Source organism: Yamadazyma tenuis, chromosome 4 (genome assembly GCF_029203305.1).
Source record: "Yamadazyma tenuis chromosome 4, complete sequence".
Lineage (NCBI taxonomy): Eukaryota > Fungi > Ascomycota > Pichiomycetes > Serinales > Debaryomycetaceae > Yamadazyma > Yamadazyma tenuis.
The window spans coordinates 615,019-636,715 of NC_089464.1; the positions used below are offsets into that span (position 1 = coordinate 615,019).

A 21,697-nucleotide genomic window follows, 5' to 3' on the forward strand; every position below is an offset into this window, starting at 1 on the left:
GAAAAATATTGAGATCTGACTTAATCAAAAAAGGGTCTTATCAACTCAACAGAACACAATTGAGTGCTGTTCAGGTCCCTTTATATGGTCATTGCAATATTACAAGTCTTGAAGGCCATGTTTCAGACGTTTTCTTGTTCAGTTGTCAATTGCAACCTATACACAATAGATACTACTAACTCTGGTAGCTAAACGAATTGGCCAACACATCATCTCTAAACTTGTCAACACCCAACGCGCTGGTATGACCCCATGGCTTCTTGGAGTTCTCGTTATCGATAGCGGCTGCAAAACACCCCAACCATCCGTCTCGTGGATACTTTTCATTGATGGCCTCCACCGTATCAATGTGAATATATTGGGTGTTCAATCCCACGTTATCCAAAATAGTAGAAATCTGAAGAATGAGACCAAGAGACGTGATGTATCCAGACTCTCCCAAGTCTTGGTGGCGGATTATGGCCTCTGCCACCGCCTCCGAAAAATCTTGGTTACCCGTATGCTCCATTACTAATCCATGAGAGAGAAATCCCCCGTAGAACTCAAATGACATTTTAGTTGCCTCCATATTCTTGTCGGTGGTGGCGATGTCATGAAGGAGGCACGTGACGAACAACACTTCAATATCAAGATTCCAGTCGGAGAACTGATCTTTAATGATTGCCACGCTGTATTGAAACACTCTCAAAGAGTGACGCAAGACTTTGATGGGTAAATTGTCTTGAGCATACTTTAAGATAGACTGGCTCAATCTCGAATCTGGAAGTGACACTACATGTTGCTTTGTAGGAGGTTTGGGGTCGGGAATAGCATCGGTGATGGATCTAGGAACCTTAACAAATCCGTACTTTGACATGTTAGTAATATCTAGTGGCAATTGTCAAACCCCACATAATTTTCTTTTGAGAACAATCGCCGAACAGTGCTGGCAGGGTAATTTCAAGTATATACTTGCCGAGGAAGAAATTACATGCAATCATATAGTTATATTGTGGCTGGAAGAGTGTTTGAACCTTAACTATAGGTTTTGTCATAGGAAGGTCGATGATATGGAAATTGCACCCACCTCTTTGGCCCACCACTTTGACCCACAACTCTAACCAACCGGTTTCAGAAACATCACGCGTGACGTAAAGACCAAGATATAGATCAAAGTTATTTTTTAGTGCTGAAGCAACCTAATGCCTAGTTTTATCAATTAGGCTCACAAATGACACAACCTGGATATCTCACGCAATCAGTTTTTCATGGTAGCGCATTTTTAGAATCGTAAACACTCAAGATCAAATAATGTCTGAAAAGCAAACACGTACGTACAGCTTATATTAAAGCTAGTATATCCTTTCTATCATCGTTTTCCCATGAGCATCATTTACTAACTGGTTCCCTATAGCCGTTTTGAGGGTCGCCGACTTGCCCGATGAGATCCAGACTAAAGTGTTTGAACTTGCGCTGGAGGCAACTGATAACTACAAGGTTGAAAAGGAGATTGCTGCGTACATGAAGAAAGAAATGGACCAATTATATGGACCCAGCTGGCATGTTATTGTGGGTGAAAGTTTTGGCTCGTATGTGACCCATGACCAGGGGTGTTTTACATACTTTTACCTTGGAGAATTGGCATTTTTGGTATTCAAAAGTGGATAACCATATTTGTGTATATAAGTTATATTAATATAAACATTCTAGCTATGAGGACAACTTTTCAGCTTGTCCGCTTAATAAAGTAAAGACTGGTTTACCTAATTTATCTCTACCTTTCAAAAAGTCTAATTCCATTACAAACAAATATTCAATCACTTCAGCCTTTGATAATTTGACCAATTCTCCAGCAGCACTAGCACTTCCTCCGGTGGCCAAAATATCATCCACGATGATTACCTTAGCTCCCTCAGGAATGACCCCTTGTTGAATCTCGAATTTGTCACTACCATATTCTTTTTGAAACTCAGCTTGAAAGGTTGGTCCAGGCAACTTACCAGGCTTCCTCACGGGGATGAAACCAGCATTCAAAGCCAAGGCTAAGGTTGGGCCGAATAAAAAGCCTCTACTTTCTAATCCAACAATGTAGTCGACCTTTTTGTCGCCAACATGCAACTTGAAGGCGTCGACCAACTTTTGGAATAATTCGGGTTTGCTGAAGATAGGCAAGAAATCTTCGAAAAGGATCCCTTCAGAAGGGAAGTTAGGGAATTGTTTTAAGTTTCCTTTTAATTCTTTGGCAATCTCGTTGATTTGGGACATCGTGGACAGTAAAGGGAAATTTTAGAGATGAGGAAAAACCCGTTTTCCAATACTGAGAACCTCACTAGCAGACTAGTTTGAATAGATTGTTTAGATAAGTCCGTGAGGAATGAACTCATTGTAGTTGGGGATCATACCTTTATCTTCTATTCCCAAGACCTTTTGAATATACTCTGGATCCAATGTGCATACAAATACTGGGTTATCAAAAGTTCTAGCTGCAAATGTCTTTTCTTCCCATTCTCCAGCCACATACTTATTCTTTTTGAAAGAACTTTTTTGCAACGCCCAAGTCCGGTATTCGGTATTGACGGTGTCTCTTGGCTCGAACATAAATAAAGCGCCGTATCCATTTTCGGGTATATTGCACGAAGCTTCTGCTGTGTAATCAATCCCGGCAGTCAAAGCAAATGCTACATTAGTATCAAGATTGGCAGAAAAAAGCCTCCAGAAACCATAGGAATAAGAAACGTCTGGGTTTCCTGAAACAGAGATTCCCAAATTTTGTTGTCTCGAAATAGAGGCTGTCCCTCCAAATTCAGATTCCACAATACTCTGTGCAATTGGCCTTCCGTAATACTGCTGTTTGTCTGTTTTGTGGGCTTTAACTTCCATCCAAGCATCCATATCACTGTCAATAATCAGAGTATAGGTATTCAATGGCAAGTCAAGCCAATGAACATAATGCAAAAGTATATGGTCTTCAGCAAACACATAAACTTCATTCCAGTTCACAAGTTTCTTCAGTGGAATGTCTTCGGCTGACTTGTATTTTCTGATAGCAGTTAACTGGTTTTGTGGGATGTTTTGTTTCTTTATACTGCAAGTCGTAACGAATGTAGCCTTATTATTTTGTAACCCTGTTTGAAAAAAAGTGGAGTTACTTACTGAATTGTTTAATCCTGTAAAGAAACTTAAAGATGTTGAGTTCATTATAATCCGTGAAATTTGCAAGTTGCAAACACTTTTATCAAAAGTTCGGGAAATTAACAAAAAGTATTGATAGAGCCAAGGTTAAATAGGAATTGCTTACTGGGGTATTTTTATGTCCTTTAAATAACAATATAGCCTGACATTGTGATATGCTTGATGAGCATGTCAAAAAGAATTTAAAACCGGGCAGAACTGTGCAGAGTCAAAGCTGCTAAAATTCCTTCTCAACAATCAATATAAGATGTACTTAATATAATGAATTCATTTTTAGTTCTCTGAAGCAAATTTACCTTATATCCATGTCCAGGTATTTGCAGTAATGAAAGATTGATAAAAACAAGGTCGTGTCTGTTCATGGAAAACTCGTGAGAATCTAATGAGCGACCAAAATTTTGAAAGACAAAACCTTTCAATAGTTCAACAACCATGTCTGAAGAAACTACTGATAAACCAGTGGACACCAAGCATGACATCAACGAAGTGTCTGATGCGGGCTATGATGTATCCGCTACCGATCAAGGTGAGATTGATGAGCAGAAAGCAGAGGCGTCGGCGGAACTGGAATCTATCAAGGCAGAATATCAGACAGGTGACAAAAGACGTTTGGAAGAAGACAATGAAGGTGACGTAGGCTCGAACGTAAGAGTTGATGATGATGATGATGATGATGAGGAAGACGAAGATGATGATGACGTTGGAGGAAACAAAAGAAGAAAAGCCAGAAGAGCCAACCAGTTTCTTGATATCGAAGCTGAAGTTGACGACGAAGAGGAGGATGAGTTGGATGAAGATGATGAAGAAGCCGAGTTATTACGGGAACAGTTCATTTCTGATGACCACGATCGTGAAAGAGGAGAAGTTGAAGAATCTCATGATGACAGACTTCACAGACAATTTGATCGTCGGAGACAAGAAGCTGAGGATCAAGATGCTGAAAAGTTGGCTGAGACCTTGAAGCAACGTTATAGAAGAACCCATGGCGTATACAGAGGTGATACTACCACTAGCGGGACCGTTTCTCAAAAGTTATTGATGCCTTCTATCAATGACCCTGCTATTTACGCTATCAGATGTTCACCTGGACGTGAAAAAGAATTGGTTCGTAAGTTGTTTGAAAAGAAAAGGACTTTATCAAGACTGGCCAAGCCCTTAGACATTTTGACTGTTTTCCAAAGAGATTCATTCAAAGGTTATATTTATATTGAAGCCAAGAAACCAGAAGCCATCGAAAGGGCTTTAACCGGTATGGTGAACGTTTATGCCAGACAAAAGCTTTTGGTACCTGTTCGTGAGTATCCAGATTTATTAAAACAAGTCAAGTCATCAGATGTTGAGTTAGTTCCAGGAATTTATGTGAGAATCACTCGTGGTAAATACAAGGGTGATTTAGCTATCGTCGATAACTTATCAGAAAACGGTTTGGATGTTAGATGCAAATTGGTTCCTAGATTGGACTATGGAAAGAATGATGAATTCGATAAAGAAGGAAAGAGAATCAAATCTAAAATTGTACCAATTCCTAGATTATTCAGTGAAAGTGAAGCCAGGTTGTATGACAACGAAAGTTTACAACCAGGAAGAGGACCAAGGTCTTTCATTTACAAAGGGGAAGAATACACTGATGGATTCTTATTCAAAGATTTCAAGCTTCAATTTGTACAAACTCAAAACGTTCATCCTTCTTTGGAAGAATTGGATCGTTTCCAAACTGGTGATGCAGATGAAGATGGATTGGATATCGCGGCTGTAGCAGCTTCTTTGAAGAATAAAAAGAATGGTGCTGGCCAAAGCTCTACTTTCCAACCAGGTGATAAGGTTGAGATTCGTAGAGGAGAACAAGCAAAGACCATTGGTAAAGTTGTTTCATCTTCCTTGAATGAAGTTTCTATAACTATTACCGATAGTGAAGATAAGAATTTCATCAATCAAAAATTGACTGTTCCAGGTAGTGATCTAAGAAAAGTATTCTTACCTGGTGATCACGTCAAGGTCATTGAAGGTAAGCACTCAGAAGAAACTGGGTTGGTTATTAAAGTGGAAAACGACTCTGTCGTTTTATTGAGTGACCAAACACAGGAAGATATTAAGGTTTTCGCCAACTATTTGATCAAAGCCACTGACACATCACTGACTGTAGCGTCAAGTGATAGCAAATATGAAATCAAAGATTTGGTTGAGTTGAGTGCTTCTACCGTGGGAGTAATCCTTAAAACAGAAAAAGACCTCTTCCAAGTGCTCACTTCTGACGGAAGATTCATAAATGTTAAACCATCGGGTATTGCATCTAAGTTGAAACTCAGTCGTCTTGAGCAGGTCGCTACTGACAGAAAAGGAATCACCATAAAAGTGGGTGATACTGTTAAAGAATTGACTAATGATAAAAAACGAGAAGGTAATATCCTTCACATTTACAAAAATACATTGTTCATTAAGTCCAATGAAATAATCGAAAACTTGGGTATATTTGTGGCCAATTCTATGAATGTAATGACTGTTTCATCGAAAGATTCAATGGTTTCTAAGTCTTTAGGACCTGACTTGACAAAGATGAATCCTAACTTCAAAGCCCCAAACCCTCTCGCCACTGCTGGATTAAAGACAAGAGTTGGTGGTAGAGATAAGTTGATTTACAAGGACGTTGTTGTCACTGGTGGTAATCATAAGGGTTTGATGGGTAAAGTCACTGATGCTGATGACATCTATGCCAGAATCGAATTGCACACAAATTCTAAGAAGATTAAAGTCAAGAAGAATCAATTAAGTGTGCTAATCAGAGGCCAATCAATTCCTTATTTAAGGTTTATAGGAGCACCTGACACCCAAGGGCAAGACATGAATGCTCCTAGAACCTCTGGACCGGCGTTTTCTTCGGAAACTAGATCAGGTGGTTGGAGCTCGCGTGGCCCTGCTGGTTCTGGTGGTGCCTCCACATGGGAAGGAGGAAAAACCCCAGCTGGTGGTGCCTCAGCATGGGGAAGTGGCTCAACTTCGTCTTGGGGTACGGGTGCTAATGCTAATGGTGGTTCTTCTTCGTGGGGTGGAGCCTCTTCGTGGAAGAAAGGAGGAAACTCTAGTTGGGGTGGGGCTAATGAAGGTACTGGTGCAAACTCAAGCTGGGGTAACAATGGTGCAAACTCAAGTTGGGGAAATAATGGTGCTAATTCGAGCTGGGGGAACAATAGTGCTCCCTCAACCTGGGGAACTAATGGAGGAAACTCTAGTTGGGGCTCAAATAAGTAAATTGATTCAGCCTAAGGTGTTGATTTGTTTCAAGGCACATGATTTGTATATTTTAAAAATTGTACAGATTGTTCACCACGATTTAGAAAGAACTATCCTGTATTCTTTCAAGTGTATAGTATATAAGAAAAATAATCATTGATTCTCACAACCAGGACAATTGTGTAATGTTTCATGGACAAAGACATCACAGTCGATACAAAAGTCGTTTTTACACTTTTTGCATCTATACCTTGAGCTAGACATAGTTTCTAGCTTTTCTTTACTGTCTTTATGAATATTTTCAATCCCTTCGGGAAATTGTAGTAGACACCCATAACAAAACGAAGACGGATATGATCCTTTCACAGGTACTTCTTCATAATCCACGAGAGGTACAAGGTGATGGTACGACCTTGCCAAGTGGGTAGAAAGAATTAACATCAACCCACAGATAGGACATACTGTAGGTAAACTGCAAACTTTGCTAGAACACTGGGGGCATCTATAACCAATCACACTTGAACTTTGTTGGATTGCAGCGGCGTCAGATCCATTTTCAGTTCTTGAGCCTGAATGGCAAGCACATATTTGTATGAAGTCAAGTGAATGTCCTCCACTTGAGGATGAAAGAGTAGGTTGAACCTTAGTGGGGAATCCCATTTTCAATAGAGGAACAGACTTACTTGCCTCGATTTCTTTTTGTTGTTCAACGGTTATAGGTAATGGAACCACACAGTCCATAAGTAATTCTTTGAAGTGACTTTCATTCATAATTACACCATAATTTGGATTATTAAAGTTGTTACTTGTATGATTTGTTTTGTTGACAATTTCTTGACAAATAGCAACCTTTGCTGATAATCCTATCACCTTGACTTTGATATTATCTTTTACAAGACTGCTTATAGTTTTATGAATATCTCCAGGGTCACTTGTGAACAAAGCACCGAAGATAATTAAAATTTCTTTGGAATTTTTAGTGTCATTGATGTTATTGCCAAAATTGTATCGGAGAAGGGATCTCGAAAGTTCCAATGCATTTTGAAGAGATGGATCACCCTTAGGTTCAAACCTGTTATGCTGTTTTCCTCTTAGTTGTCTGATTTTATCGAGATGAAATTGGGGAGACCCATTTACATCACTCACTACATCTGATATACCATTTCTCATAAGCACAATTCCGAGCTGTGAAATAGGATTTTGATCAAAGAATTCAACCACAAACTCTTGGAGTAGTGACAACATCATAGAGAATCGGTTAGGTCTTAAATCTTTCTCAAGCATTATCAGTGAGCCATCAATTACCACCACCAACGTTCTTATAATACCTCTTTGATAGGGGGCAGTTGGGTTCTTCATAATCTTCTTCTTCCTGCTCTCGATCATATTCTGGATCAAACTCTCAAGCGTCTGACCACTATCATCATCTTTGACTATATCCCATGTCCTCTGATATTCATCTTCCCAAGCATAGGCTCCATTAGCTCCCTTCTTGTCGTTTGCATTACGAGAAGCCGGGTTAGCAGTTTTGATACCTCTTCGTACACCTTCTCCATCACTATCACTGAAGGAACCTCTCGATGAAGGAGATGACCCTTTATATTCATCATCTGATTCCATCACCACGCTTCTCGTTTTGAAAAGTTGAGAATGCGAAAGTTTCGATTGCAAAATAGCTTCTGTCGATTGTATTCGATTGTATGAGTCTATAATGTATATACATGTAATGTAAGTTGTTAGTCTTGATCAAGCTTGCGTTTCTTTTCATATTTGGTTAAGTCCTCAACAGTTTGTATAGTTTTAGAAAAATCTACTTTTTGGTGTTTAATGTCATAGAACAAGCTGCAAAATGTTTCAATATCCTCTACTACATCGAAACTGCTGTGTCCCCCAAAGAGTTGAGGTAAATCAGGAAGCATATTAACAGTATTTTCACTAATATACTCGTTCAAGCTGTAAGAGTCACCATTGGGAGTAATTTCATAGAATACTTCGTGGTCCACATGGAATAAATTAGGATCACAACAGGTATAGAAATCATTGAACTCATCACTTGTGTACAAATTGAAAAAATCAATGTTAGGAGTATACTTCTTCTCAGAAATTTGCTTATTCAGCTTGATTTTGGGTTTGGGTGCTGTGTCATTTTCTTGAATATAAAAGTTTCTTAAAAGTTGCACAGCTTCACTCCTTAAAACACCTCCGTAACTCTTGTAATTTCCTCTTCTACCGTCAATTTCATCATCATTGATTTTCAAAACAGTTCCATTTCCTCCGAACCTGTCGTTTCCACATCCATATACAGCCCTTTTAATACCTATCTGCTTCAACGCCGAAGCGCACATCACACATGGTTCGACAGTTACATACAAAATCACATTCAGGAAGAACAGTCGTACGTATTCAGCATCTCCATGCTTTTCTTTGGGGATGAACTGGTCAAATATGCTGTCTATGGCAATGAATTCTGCATGTCGGGTTCCATTCAAAGTATCGTTGGTTCCGTTGTATCCCACGCTCAAGACTTTCTGAATGTTCTTGTCAACCATAATACATGCTACCGGAGTCTCATTATTTCGGAGAGCCCTATACGCTACGTATAAGGCCAAGGACATCATGGAAAATTCTGTGGTAAGTCCATCGCTCATGGTTTGAGAGAATCCATCTGTCGCACCTTTTTTGTGAAATCTAATTCAGTATGTCTGATTTACATAAACAGTTTTTGAAACGAGTTAAACAACAAGAACAGGCATTTGGGTTGGCTCTGTTGTCAGAAGATGGCGGTGGTGACAACGACACGGTTTTTTTTCCGCCAGCAAAACAACAAATTGAAACAAAGCCCAAGTTTGACAGAACCGAGATAAATCATGAGGGTATATTCAAAAACTACGAAATGGAGAGAAACCTGACGTTTCCAATAATTGAAAGTTATAAAGATCAAAAGTCAGGCATAGTTTTCCAGGTATACTTTAAACCTCCATCATCTAGCAAAGTTCCTATATTTGTTGGTTGTCATGGTGCTGGCTCATCTTCTATGACATATTGCAAATTGGCACAGAGTTTTAATAAAACGTACGAGGAGGAATCATGTGGTATTTTCTTATTCGATATGAGAGGACATGGTGGCTCCACTTCGATTGAGCCACTTGATTTCTCATTAACCACCTTGACCGAGGATTTTGCCTTTGTTCTTGAAAAATTCTACCAAAAGCATAATATTGAGTCTGTTTTGTACTTGATGGGACACTCCTTGGGAGGATCGGTTCTAACCAATTACCTCCATCATTACCCAGATAATCAGTTTAATATCAAAGGATTAATTATGCTTGATATAGTGGAGGAGACAGCTGTGACCTCCTTGGGTGCAATGCCTGCGTTTCTTGAAAGAATCCCCAAAAGGTTTGCAACTTACAAACAAGCCATTGATTGGCACGTCAAGGCCACAAATCTCTTGAAAAATACAGAATCAGCATCTATAAGTGTACCAGACTTATTTGTGGATGATGGTGAAGTCCTCAAATGGAAAATCGATTTGAAGATCACCAAACCCTTTTGGGATTCTTGGTTCAAAGGATTGTCGGCAAACTTTGTGAGCTGTGGTCTGAAACAACATGTTGCAAAACTTTTGATTTTAGCTGGTCATGAAACATTAGATACCAGTTTGATCATTGGGCAAATGCAGGGTAAGTACCAATTGATCGTTTTCAACAATCCAAATGCAGGCCACTTTCTCCAGGAAGATATTCCCGCTAATGTTGCCGTTAGCTTAGCAGACTTTGCTAGAAGAAACGACTCACCAGATGACTATATGAAAAGAGAATTAGGGTTTGTACCCAAGTGGGGCGGAAAGATTCATAGTTAATATACATATATACTAATCAACACTAAGGTTAACCTTTCTGATCTCATCTTCTCTAATAGTTATAGCTTCCACCAACCTATCAATGTTCTTATTGGCCAATGGGAATCTTGGATTGATTAAGAAAGGTCTTAAATCAAACCTATTGTCATCGGGGGAATACTGTTCTGCATGGTAAGCAGGTGTCATGGTTGTCATTTTATGTCTGTTGATAGCATAAAAGAACCAAAATCTTTTCACCTTTTCAGCGACTTGTTCAGCTGTCAAGTTGTATGGAGGTTGGGACCATTCATGGTATAACTTTACAAACATGGCCAATGGTCCACATTTGTCAACTTTCCGTAATCTTCCAAATCGGTATAATTCGGCATAGCTCATACCCATATCAATCTCATCACTTTGAACATAATCAGCAGTAATAGGTTCTAACTCGGCTGTAGGAGTGGCTTCTATAAATTCTCTCAAAATTGGAAGCTCAAAGTTGGTACAAGCCCAACCAATGAATCTCTTCAAATCAGTTTTGGAGATACCCCCAATTGGATTAAGATCAGCACTTGAACAATCATATTTGGTCAAATAACCTCTTAAGCATTCATCCACATTAGCACTTCCCAAAACAAGTAGCCCACCAGCAATATCTCTTGTCCAAGGTAACAATTGTGCAAATAAATAACTTAACACCATTCTTAATCTAGCTTGAATGTTTTGTAAAGCTAAATTCTCTGTTTGGGAACCACCAAATATTTTGAAAATTGGTTTACGTCCAGTTGCAACTTCAAACACAGAAACAACAGCAGTCACCAAAGAGTCCATGTTCAAGTCGACGTGGAATGATCCAATTTTGTCTGCTAATTCTTTAGCTCTTGATCTGGTTTCAGCAGAGGAGTTTTTGGTACCCATATAACTTGTGTAGAATAACTTTCCAGCCACTTCTTGGGGTGTCCTGGGAATCCAATCTGGTGATTTAGTCAACATCTGGATGTCAGAAATGACTTGCTTGTCACCATCTTCGCAACTCAGAACAATTAATCTGCACATCAGATGAACAATAGTAGCAGTAGCACATGAATCAACACCACCACTTAAAGGTAAAAAGAACCCAGCACATTTGGATCTTCTCAAATAATCCCATAACCAACAAGCTGGACCCAATGCAATTTCTTCTTCAGGCAAATGATACTTGACCGAAATGGGCAATGAAGGTCTAATTAACGGGTTAAACACATTACTTTGAGGACTCAATTCGATACCTGCTTCAATGGACTTAAATGGATTCCTTTCCGCAACCGCTTGAATCCCCGTCAGCTTCTGGTTTCTGAAGGACTTGATATCATCTAAATCAATGGTTGCAGTTATAACTTCAACATCCTTCAAGGAGAATTGGGAACCTTGGGCAATCATTTGTCCGTTGACAATGATGGAAGCACATCCATCATAATATAATCTATCTCCATCACAACCCTTCTGGTTGGAATAAAGGTACACACCACCACATTTCTTAGTAGCTTCCATAATCAACTCTAATCTGGTATCCAACTTTCTTAACTCGTGGTGAGAACCAGAAGAGTTAGTGAAGATCTCCACTCCGTCCAAAGCCATGGCAATGTGAGGAGCTTGAGGAGTGAACAATTCTTCACAAGTCTCAGCCCCAATTCTTGTTTCAGCAGTTTCAATAACACAGTCACCAATATAGACGGTGGATTGTCCAGTAACTTTCTGGATGGCAATAGGTAACCGGTATTCTTCGTAATACTTTGGTCTTGACCAAGGGGTGAAATATCTCATCTCTCTGTAGTTCCCATCATTAGCCAACACAAGTTTTGGCCTAATCAATAAAATCTTCCCATTATAGGAGATGACTCTACAGTTATATTTGACAGACTTATGAATAATTGGCATTCCAATGTCTACCAAAATACCATGGGTATCAGTATTAGCCAATATTTCTGAGTAGATTTCCCAAGAATGGTCATACAAGTCATTTTCTAAGAAGTGGTCTAAACATCCGTATCCGGTGATCTCTAATTCAGGACCAACTCTAAGGCTGGACCCATGGTCTTTGGCTTCCTTAATACTCTCAATGATTCTGTCCCTATTTCCTTCAAAGTCCAAAGCCCATTGGTTAAGGTTACAGGTTGATACCGTAATATAGTGACCCATCTTGAATAAATTCAGTGATAAGAAATGTGTTTTGGTTGAAAAGCGTTCCGCACAACCCTTGGATGGCTGAAAGATCGCAAAAGACTCACATACATTTTAATAAATACATAAACATTCAAAACATAAAGAGGGTTATAAGGTTGTCTTAGGATCGACTCCACTAGCAATGTTACACTGGTGCATCAATCTTCTTTCATCTTGACCATCGGATTTCACTCCTTTAAATTCTCCAGTAACTGAATGCCAGACTCCTCTGTTGAAAAAGATAACCAAGTCACCTTCACCCCAAGCATGAGCCAACACATTCTGTGGAGCAATAGCAGGTCTCATCAACAGGTGAACTTTTTTACGAGAGTCTTCCAAGTCGAGAATAGACACAGATCCATCGGATTTTTTCGTGTGCAATTTGAAGAGACAGCATCCATGGATTTGCAAGTGGTGTTGCTTGGTGACGGGGTTAGTCCAAACCATGGGCAATTTCTTCACCTTTTGTTCTTCCCAAGCAGGTAATTCGTCGAATGGGGTTTCTTTACCTTCGCTGACCATGGTCAAACCATCAGAAGTAGCTCTGGCAGGAGAAATGAAAATATATGGATGAGGAGCGTACTCGATGGTGGTGTTCAAAGCGTATTCCTTTTGTTCATCAGACAATAATCTGAATGCTTCAGCCCCACTGACAAAACATGTAGCGCCTTGAGCAACTTCCAATTGGTCGTCAGAATCACGTCCGTAGGTGATGGTGTTGGTTTGGGTGGCAGGTGGAACCTTGATACCCAACAATGTAGTAACCACTGGTGGAGATAACTCGTACAAAGCAGAATCAATGTGCCATCTGTAGAATCTGGTTTTGTGTTCATGCTTGATCTCATCAGGTGTTAAGACGTCTTTGTGGAATGAGGTATGCGAAGGGTGAGTTAAGCTTATATCTTCACCGTTTTCATTACCGGGTTCACCAGCGGTGAATGTTCCTTGTCCTAAGATCTGGACTTGCGGTTGACTTTTGACAGAAGTTCCATCTTTTCTTAACACAGACTGTTCGTGTCTGAACTCTTTACCATGTCCATATCCACCAAAACCTTCACCTTTTGGTTCAGGGATAGTTGGATCAAATTTCTTGGTCAACAAATATTGGGATTTTGGTTTTAACTCGGCTAAGCCAGGAATCACTACCACCAAGTACTTATGCACGGCTTCAAAAAGTTGGTTGAAATCATTGTCATTCAAGTTTATTGGATCATTGTTACAGTATTCAGGTAACTGGATCTTGCAACCAAACTTGTGTTTGGGTAAAGGGGTGATAGAAATCGACAGTGACTTATTTTCAGTTGAAGGCATGTTTATCGTTGAATGCTAGTGTTATAAAAGGGGTGAAGCAGCGGGCAGGACGTAGGAGAAAGTCCTAGGTATTTATATAGTTGTTATCATCGGAGACTCCGTCGGAGTTGACGCATACAAGTTGCTTGGTTTGTACTCATCCGCGGGGCTTCCGATAAGAAATTTGGCATTTTGGCTCCGACACCCATACTTAAAATCGGTGCCCCCGATAAACCGGTGCATAGACACACTTGACAAGATATTGTTCCTTCGGAGTCTTCTCTACATCGTCATAATTTGAAAGGTTGGATCATACTATTTTGCTATTTAGAGACTGATGTCGGCACTCAAGTAAAAGTCCTTTTGGCTCAACATCCATATCATACTGATGGTGCTGACTAGAAAAGGCCCAGCCAACCCTTTGTCAAATTTGCAGTTTTTGTATACCAACCATTCGAGGTTGAAGTGAGTGAAAGCGACGAAAAAACTCCAGAAGCATAATTCAAAGATCTGCTTGTTGCCAACCAAATACCAAGATCCGTACAACCTAACTATCGACGTAATGAAAGTCCAAGTTCCGAAAGTTCTGACTCCTAATGGGCTAATTTCTGAAGGGGAAGCGTTTGAATAAACCTTTTTACTTAAATCGGTAGAGAAGTAAGCTTGCACTGAGTTGAAAATTGATACCACAGAAATGAAGAATAGCCAATGAGGTAAATAGCCTCCATTGGGGGTGGAGACGGGAAGGATAGATTGTAATCCAATAAACATTGTACGACAAGTTATTTCAGTGAGTGTTGAGAACGCGAAATCAGAAGTTGGGCAGAAACAGTATTCTAATCGCAAAATGATAATTGTTGGTTCCTAACTAATATAGAAAAAAAGCAGTAACAAAACGTAACCTCTTGTACATCAATGATGGGTTGGATCATTGCTCTTCAAAACATCGACAGCCGGGCCCAATAATCTTTGGAATCCGGATTTATCTAAGGTAGCCACTATCACCGTATCAACTGCTTGAACAGTAGCTTGTCTTGGTAAGTTATTCAACAAAGCAACTTCACCAAAGTAATCACCTTTGGACAACTCTGTCACCCGTCCTTGATCGGATTTAAACACTTCACAGTTTCCACTTTCGATGAAGTAGAAGTTTTCTCCACTTTCACCTTCAGTGACGATCTTATCGCCCTGGTGATAAATTTCCGTAGTCAAAGCATCAGCCAACTTTGAGATTTCTTGAGTAGATAAACCAGACAAAATTTTGACTTCTTTCAAGAAGTTTTCATACATCAATCTCTTATTAAAAGTACCTTCCAATAAGATTCTTCTGAATGTTAATCTGTCCAAAGCCCAGCAAGTGACATCATCCAGAGCAGCTATAACGGTTGCAGCTCTCGGAGAGTTGTGCATCAAGGCCAATTCTCCAAACGATGACCCTTCTTTGCTCGTACCTCTTTCAATATTGTCCACATAAAATTCGACAGTACCACTTTCAATTATATAGAAATAGTCTCCTTCATCACCTTGTGTGATGATCTCGTCACCCTTCTTATAGGTCTTCTTAGTTAATGCCGATAAAACCGTCTTTTTGGAAGTACTATCCAATTTTTGGAATAAAAAGTTGGAATGTAAGGTCTTACCCAATTCAGTCTTTTGGGATTCAGTCAAATTATTGGTTGGGGGTTTCCAGCTGTCTGTCTTGAACTTGTCGGGATTAAGGGCTTCTGCAGAAACAGATGTTCTTCTGTTAACGTTAAACTTAATTGGGATCTTGGTGTTGGTTAAAGGCCTTGGTTTATCTCTACTTTCTTCGAGATCGGCAGGCAATGGGGCATTGGGGTCATTGGGGTCTGTGAATGCAGGCGAAGGGTCATTTGGATCCAATTCAGGTAAGTGGTTTTCATTGGTGGAATGATTGGCACTATAATCATCTTTAAATAATTGGTGAGGGTCATTCTCGTTAGCGTTGAAAGGAGATTTGAAACTTGGCTGTCTGCCATTAACATGACTGTTACTCATTAAACTGACGTTATCAATGTTTGGAAACAAATTGAGGCCTGCTGCCTTCGCCCTAGCCTGTTGCTGCCATAAGTAAGATCTTTGTAATTCCAACTTGGAGTTGAAATAGTTAGCACAGAACTGCAACACGTCAACGGGGTTTTTTGCAATGATTTCCTTTTGCAACTGATTTAATTCATCGGTCACAAGTTTTTGGTTGTTCATGGTTCAGGAAATGCTGGTAATTGATGATTAATTTATAACCAAACTGAATAGATTCAGAAGTAATAAATGTTATCCCAGTTTCTATCCGTTTTTTTCTCAGTTTCTCGATTAACCCTGCGCACTTTTCGCCCGCACACAAACGACCATCAATGGCTGCTAATAGTGCTATAAGTGATGCTATTCACAAACCCCAAAGTATAAGGGGCAAATGAAGAATGTCGCAAGTGAGAGAGTAGTGACCGCCTACAAAACAATGAAAAATGTTTATTGTCTTGTCCAACATCACATAGAACGCAGACATACAATTAAATCACACAATGTGGCAAAAGGATCATAGTTTATACAGTGCGAGTTGAACTTACTATCCAATTAGACATCTGGAAACACGTGACATTTTATCAATCCCCTCTCGGCTGACATAGGTCACCCATAACGGTGAAGAGGACAACTGTTCGCTTATAATTGTCTCGCCGCAAACGAGAGTTTTTTTCTTTGATCTCGGTAGAATCCACGAGGGGTGCACTTTGTTCATCTGTACTATTTGAGGATTTAAGCATATGATTGGGTTTCCAGGCATCTAGTTATATAAGGCTACATACTCATGACACTAATTTAACCGTATCTGAGGCCAAATAAGATCCTGTCATGGCAAGTTAAGCATTTTAAGCTATTTAGATATTTAGTTAGCGACGCGCCTCGCCACGACTTATAGAAGTTGGCGGAATTCTATAATGTACACGTCAACATTAACATAAACTGAGAATCGTTTAAATACGGGGGAAAGTACCACCTGAAAATTTTTTGTGAAGAAACACAGGTTTTTTTTATATCAATCGAAGATGATATTTAAATCGAACAAAACGTTGGGCTTATCCGCCTTAACGATGTTTTACTTAATCTTCTTGGTTGTCTTACCTTTTTTCAGTCATAAAAGTTCCATGGCTTTGGCCTCTGAAAATGATACTGAAAGTTATGGTACTGTAATTGGTATCGATTTAGGTACTACCTACTCTTGTGTTGGTGTGATGAAGAATGGTAAGGTGGAAATCTTGGCCAACGACCAAGGTAACAGAATTACTCCTTCTTATGTGGCGTTCACTCCAGAAGAAAGATTGATTGGTGATTCAGCCAAAAATCAGGCTCCTTCTAATGTTGAGAACACCATCTATGACATCAAGAGATTGATTGGTTTGAAATACAAGGACAAGACTGTCCAAAAGGAAATCAAATCTTTGCCTTATGCCATTAAAGAAAAGAACGGTAAACCAGTGGTTCAGGTTGAATTCAATGGTGAAGAGAAAACTTTCAGTCCTGAAGAAATCAGTGGTATGATTTTGACCAAAATGAAATCTATCGCCGAAGACTACTTGGGTAAGAAGGTCACTCATGCCGTGGTCACTGTTCCTGCTTACTTCAATGATGCTCAAAGACAAGCCACTAAAGATGCTGGTGTTATTGCTGGTTTGAACGTTTTGAGAATTGTGAATGAGCCAACAGCTGCTGCTATTGCTTACGGTTTGGACAAGTCCAGCGAAGAAAAGCAAATCATTGTCTACGATTTAGGTGGTGGTACCTTCGATGTGTCATTATTGTCCATTGAAGGTGGTGTATTTGAAGTTTTGGCCACCTCAGGTGATACACACTTGGGTGGTGAGGATTTTGACAACAAGATCGTTAAGTACTTGGCCAGAGTTTTCAAGAAGAAGCACGACATCGATATTAGTTCAAACAAAAAGGCCTTCTCCAAATTGAAGAGAGAAGCTGAAAAGGCCAAGAGAACTTTATCATCTCAGATGAGTGTTAGAGTTGAAATCGATTCTTTTGTGGATGGTATTGACTTCTCTGAAACCATTTCTAGAGCCAAGTTTGAAGAATTGAACATGGATATGTTCAAGAAAACATTGAAACCAGTCCAACAAGTTTTGGAGGATTCTGGTGTCAAGAAATCCGATATTGATGATATTGTTTTGGTTGGTGGTTCTACCAGAATTCCAAAGGTCCAAGAATTGTTGGAAAGTTTCTTTGATGGGAAGAAGGCTTCTAAGGGTATCAACCCAGATGAAGCTGTCGCTTACGGTGCCGCAGTTCAAGCTGGTGTCTTGAGTGGTGAAGAAGGAGTCGATGACATTGTCTTGTTGGATGTTAACCCAATTACTTTGGGTATCGAAACCAGCGGTGGTGTCATGTCATCTTTGATCCAAAGAAACACTCCTATTCCAACCAAGAAGTCTCAAATTTATTCCACTGCTGCTGACAACCAACCAACTGTCTTGATCCAAGTTTACGAAGGTGAAAGATCATTGGTTAAGGACAACAACTTATTGGGTAAGTTTGAATTGACTGGTATTCCACCCGCACCAAGAGGTGTTCCACAAATTGAAGTTACTTTCTCCTTAGATGCCAATGGTATTTTAAAGGTTGAAGCTGCTGATAAAGGTACCGGTAAATCCGAATCCATTACCATTACCAACGATAAAGGTAGATTATCTAAAGAGGATATTGATAGAATGGTTCAAGAAGCTGAAAAGTATGCTGAACAAGATAAAGAGGTCAAGGAAAAGATTGAAACCAGAAACTCTTTCGAAAACTACGCCCATATGTTGAAGAACCAATTGAAAGATACCACTGAAACTGGATTGGGTAGCAAGTTGGAAGATGATGACAAGGAAACTTTGGATGATGCTGTTAAGGAAGCCTTGGAATTCATTGAAGACAACTATGATACTGCAACTGCGGAAGAGTTTGAAGAACAGAAACAAAAGTTGATCGAAATTGCCGCCCCTATTACCTCTAAATTATACGCTGGTGCTGGTGCTGGTGCAGGTGATGAAGCTCAATTTGGTGATGAAGATTCAGATGATGACTTTGATCACGATGAGTTGTAAGACATTTGTATTTAATCCATGTCTTTTTGAAGTGAATAAAGTCATTGCCTAAAGTATTTAAATAGAAGTATTTGGGGACTAGAAACACAAATAAGAGTTGTAATATACAGTTTCTAACCATCTTTAATGATCACTCTTCTGCGTCCCTATTGTTAATATACTTTGTGTGTTTCATGCTATCAATGCAATGAGAAATCAAGCGCATTCACGACTACCAGCAAAAATTTTCGTAGACAGAAAAAAGAACCCAGCAAGCTTTCAACACTGAAACAAGAGCAGATTTGGCATTAGGGCACGAATGATACATCATGAGCTCTAGAAAACTACAAAAGTATGTATACAATCCAATCCCGGGCTTCCCATCACTTGCTAAATTGAGCCTGATGTACTAACTAGTTATTTTTAGGGAAATCGAGAATACCTTTAAAAAGATCAATGAAGGGTTGGAGTCTTTTAATTATCATTATGAGCGACACCAAGACCTAAATGGCCAAGTACTAGATCGTAACTTGGAAAGTCAGAAAGAAAAGTTGGAAACTGACTTGAAACGAGAGATCAAAAAGCTACAAAAGAATCGAGAATTGATTAAGAATTGGCAACTGAATGATAGTGTTGAAGTGGTGGTAACAAGGAACAAGCTTCAAGAGTATCGAAGGTTTGTTGAAGAAGCCATGGAGAAGTACAAAGAGGTGGAGAAGTCTTCCAAAATGAAGTCTTTTTCCAATCAATCGATCATGTTAGCAACCCTCGAAGATTCTCAGCATCTAACGAAAGAAGCCATTGAAGTGATAGGCTTTTTGGAGGACAGTATTGAAGAAATAAACCAGCAAATAGAAACCTTGGAAGCTGATTACGAAAAGATTTCAAGCCGAAAGACAAAAAAGAATTCATCCGTGGAGTCTGAAAAGCAAGAGATTGAAACCTCATTGAGTAGGAACCGATTTCATTTGGAAAGCTTTGAAAAAATCATTGACTTCGTAAAGCAAAGACAAATAGATCCAGAGCTTGTGGTGAAAATTCAAGATGACATAAACTTCTATTTGGAGTCCAACCAAGAACCTGACTTCATAGATGATGAAGCATTATATGATGAGATTATTCAACAAGCGGAATCCAAGTATACTTATGTTCCTAAGCAAGACGAAAATACCCTTCAAGATATCATCGAGAACTATAATAATGAATCCAATGGACAAGCCGCTAGTGGCACTACTCAAAACAGCAATGCCAACGCCCCAGCAGCAACCATACCAACTTCCAAGAAACAGCCACAAATAGCTTCTAAGTCCAAATCACCCACTCCTATCACGCCAACTAAGAAATCTGTGGAAGCAACCACTCCTATAAAGAATAGGGGATCAACCCCAGATATTGATATTGTTCAAAAGTTGAAACCAGCTGCAACCCCTTCAAAGGTTTCAGGAGAAGTTGCTTGGTCTTCAGTTGCCCGAGTCAATGCAGCCGTTGCTGGCATTAGTGCTGCTCCGTCATCTGTAGAATCCGAACGGGCTTCTTTGGTGAACAATGGGAGTAACAATTCCAGTAAGAAAACAACTAATGATTCAAGTGTTCTGTTAGAAAGTGGAATTACTGATGATACTTCTGTGCACAATTTGGAATTTAATGGATCATTGAACAAGCTGGAGATTACCAATGAGCTTTTGAATACTCAATCAGAAGATCCGATCTTCCCATATGTCAAAGTATTGGTCAATTCTGGTTTGTCATCGAGTGAATTAAAAGTTTGCTCTGATTACAACTTGACAAAAGTTCCTCCGGGTATTCAGAGTTTGATTCTTTCTTTCACGTCAACCAGGAACATCAAATCAAGTGATGAGCATTCTGATTACAATGAACAAGGAAAATTATTGCATAGTTCTCCCGATTCTGATCAATTATTCTTGCCCATTCGAAAGCCATACATTCCAATTGGTGTTCAAAACTCCTACTATCAGCATACCAGTCCATTTACACACACTCAATTTGTGAAACCACCTCTTCATTTATTGACTTACCAGAATACCTGGGACAAGATCAGAGCCACTGGCTCGTATGATTTATTTGTGTCTGATATTTTAGGTTTGATTGAGAACCAGAAGAATGCTGTTTTAGCCGGTCAAGCAAGTATGAATATGGCAGTGGTGAATGAATTGATGATGGCATTCTTTTATGGGTTTTTCTATGGGTTAACGCCATTGGAAAATTTGCTAGCTGAATCAAAGTTGTTTCAATTGGGGTGGAAACCTTACACCATCAAAGCTGTGAACCAACTTCTTCTTCAAACTCCAGGATCGTTGAACTCAGACAAATACTACTATTGGGTTAGAAATATGAAGTCCACAACTGGTACCCAAGAACAAATCGAGTTTGGTGACTATCAAATTTTTGATTTGAGCTCATGGGAGATCCACCTTAAGCTTGGATTTAGATTGGATAATAGTTTGGCGGAATCCAATCCGATGCCAGTTTTAGCTTAGATAGTTCTTGTTATTTGTAGCTGTTTCTGTACTACTGGCATTTATGCCTCTTAATCTGATATTTTTAAGTTTGTAATCATCATTTAAAAATTGAACCGAATATTGCAGGTGAAATGAGACCGTATCTATTCTGAAGATGACATGGGGAAGATATGGCCAGAGTATTTACGAGCAGATGGTCGATTCTGTTCAAACAATGCAAGTAATCTTGCTGCTTCCGTCTGTGCATCCATGAAACTGATATCAGGCTCGCTTGAAACTGGTAAGATGTCCCTCTCGGACTCCACTACAGTCTCAAAATCAATCAGATCTGAAGATTCTTTCAAAATATACTCATCCAAACTGAATATTTGGTTACCACTCGAATCTACCAAGCTAGG

At 39.5% G+C, this 21,697-nt stretch overlaps 12 protein-coding genes across 12 annotated transcripts; 4 read left to right on the forward strand and 8 right to left on the reverse strand. All coding sequences in view use genetic code 12, as the record gives it.

Annotated features, from left to right (window-relative positions):
• Positions 1-175: 175 nt before the first annotated feature.
• DDI2 (cyanamide hydratase) lies at positions 176-856 on the reverse strand (the record flags this gene model as incomplete). The annotated part of the gene is made up of 1 exon (XM_006684351.2): positions 176-856. One exon carries the CDS (start codon positions 854-856, stop codon positions 176-178), a length of 681 nt encoding a protein of 226 aa, XP_006684414.1.
• Positions 857-1,290: 434 nt separating this feature from the next.
• DYN2 (Dynein light chain) lies at positions 1,291-1,647 on the forward strand (the record flags this gene model as incomplete). Its single annotated transcript, XM_006684353.1, has 2 exons — positions 1,291-1,309; positions 1,394-1,647. The coding sequence occupies 2 exons, from the start codon at positions 1,291-1,293 to the stop codon at positions 1,645-1,647; spliced, it is 273 nt and encodes a 90-aa protein (XP_006684416.1).
• Positions 1,648-1,689: 42 nt separating this feature from the next.
• APT1 (adenine phosphoribosyltransferase) lies at positions 1,690-2,244 on the reverse strand (the record flags this gene model as incomplete). Its single annotated transcript, XM_066158062.1, has 1 exon — positions 1,690-2,244. One exon carries the CDS (start codon positions 2,242-2,244, stop codon positions 1,690-1,692), a length of 555 nt encoding a protein of 184 aa, XP_066014159.1.
• Positions 2,245-2,334: 90 nt separating this feature from the next.
• On the reverse strand, positions 2,335-3,478 carry PSN45_003359 (uncharacterized protein; the record flags this gene model as incomplete). The annotated part of the gene is made up of 2 exons (XM_066158063.1): positions 2,335-3,064; positions 3,468-3,478. The coding sequence occupies 2 exons, from the start codon at positions 3,476-3,478 to the stop codon at positions 2,335-2,337; spliced, it is 741 nt and encodes a 246-aa protein (XP_066014160.1).
• A 125-nt stretch (positions 3,479-3,603) lies between these two features.
• Positions 3,604-6,417, forward strand: SPT5 (transcription elongation factor spt5; the record flags this gene model as incomplete). Its single annotated transcript, XM_066158064.1, has 1 exon — positions 3,604-6,417. The coding sequence occupies one exon, from the start codon at positions 3,604-3,606 to the stop codon at positions 6,415-6,417; it is 2,814 nt and encodes a 937-aa protein (XP_066014161.1).
• An 82-nt stretch (positions 6,418-6,499) lies between these two features.
• PSN45_003361 (uncharacterized protein) lies at positions 6,500-8,019 on the reverse strand (the record flags this gene model as incomplete). The annotated part of the gene is made up of 2 exons (XM_066158065.1): positions 6,500-6,514; positions 7,042-8,019. The coding sequence occupies 2 exons, from the start codon at positions 8,017-8,019 to the stop codon at positions 6,500-6,502; spliced, it is 993 nt and encodes a 330-aa protein (XP_066014162.1).
• Positions 8,020-8,135: 116 nt separating this feature from the next.
• TAD2 (tRNA(adenine34) deaminase) lies at positions 8,136-9,047 on the reverse strand (the record flags this gene model as incomplete). The annotated part of the gene is made up of 1 exon (XM_006684347.2): positions 8,136-9,047. One exon carries the CDS (start codon positions 9,045-9,047, stop codon positions 8,136-8,138), a length of 912 nt encoding a protein of 303 aa, XP_006684410.1.
• A 50-nt stretch (positions 9,048-9,097) lies between these two features.
• PPE1 (Protein phosphatase methylesterase 1) lies at positions 9,098-10,261 on the forward strand (the record flags this gene model as incomplete). Its single annotated transcript, XM_066158066.1, has 1 exon — positions 9,098-10,261. The coding sequence occupies one exon, from the start codon at positions 9,098-9,100 to the stop codon at positions 10,259-10,261; it is 1,164 nt and encodes a 387-aa protein (XP_066014163.1).
• Positions 10,262-10,273: 12 nt separating this feature from the next.
• On the reverse strand, positions 10,274-12,418 carry QNS1 (glutamine-dependent NAD(+) synthetase; the record flags this gene model as incomplete). The annotated part of the gene is made up of 1 exon (XM_006684345.1): positions 10,274-12,418. One exon carries the CDS (start codon positions 12,416-12,418, stop codon positions 10,274-10,276), a length of 2,145 nt encoding a protein of 714 aa, XP_006684408.1.
• Positions 12,419-12,550: 132 nt separating this feature from the next.
• Positions 12,551-13,753, reverse strand: PSN45_003365 (uncharacterized protein; the record flags this gene model as incomplete). Its single annotated transcript, XM_006684714.1, has 1 exon — positions 12,551-13,753. One exon carries the CDS (start codon positions 13,751-13,753, stop codon positions 12,551-12,553), a length of 1,203 nt encoding a protein of 400 aa, XP_006684777.1.
• Positions 13,754-14,644: 891 nt separating this feature from the next.
• On the reverse strand, positions 14,645-15,955 carry PSN45_003366 (uncharacterized protein; the record flags this gene model as incomplete). Its single annotated transcript, XM_006684709.2, has 1 exon — positions 14,645-15,955. The coding sequence occupies one exon, from the start codon at positions 15,953-15,955 to the stop codon at positions 14,645-14,647; it is 1,311 nt and encodes a 436-aa protein (XP_006684772.1).
• A 938-nt stretch (positions 15,956-16,893) lies between these two features.
• NOT3 (CCR4-NOT core subunit) lies at positions 16,894-21,317 on the forward strand (the record flags this gene model as incomplete). Its single annotated transcript, XM_066158067.1, has 2 exons — positions 16,894-18,836; positions 19,247-21,317. The coding sequence occupies 2 exons, from the start codon at positions 16,894-16,896 to the stop codon at positions 21,315-21,317; spliced, it is 4,014 nt and encodes a 1,337-aa protein (XP_066014164.1).
• Positions 21,318-21,697: the final 380 nt, after the last annotated feature.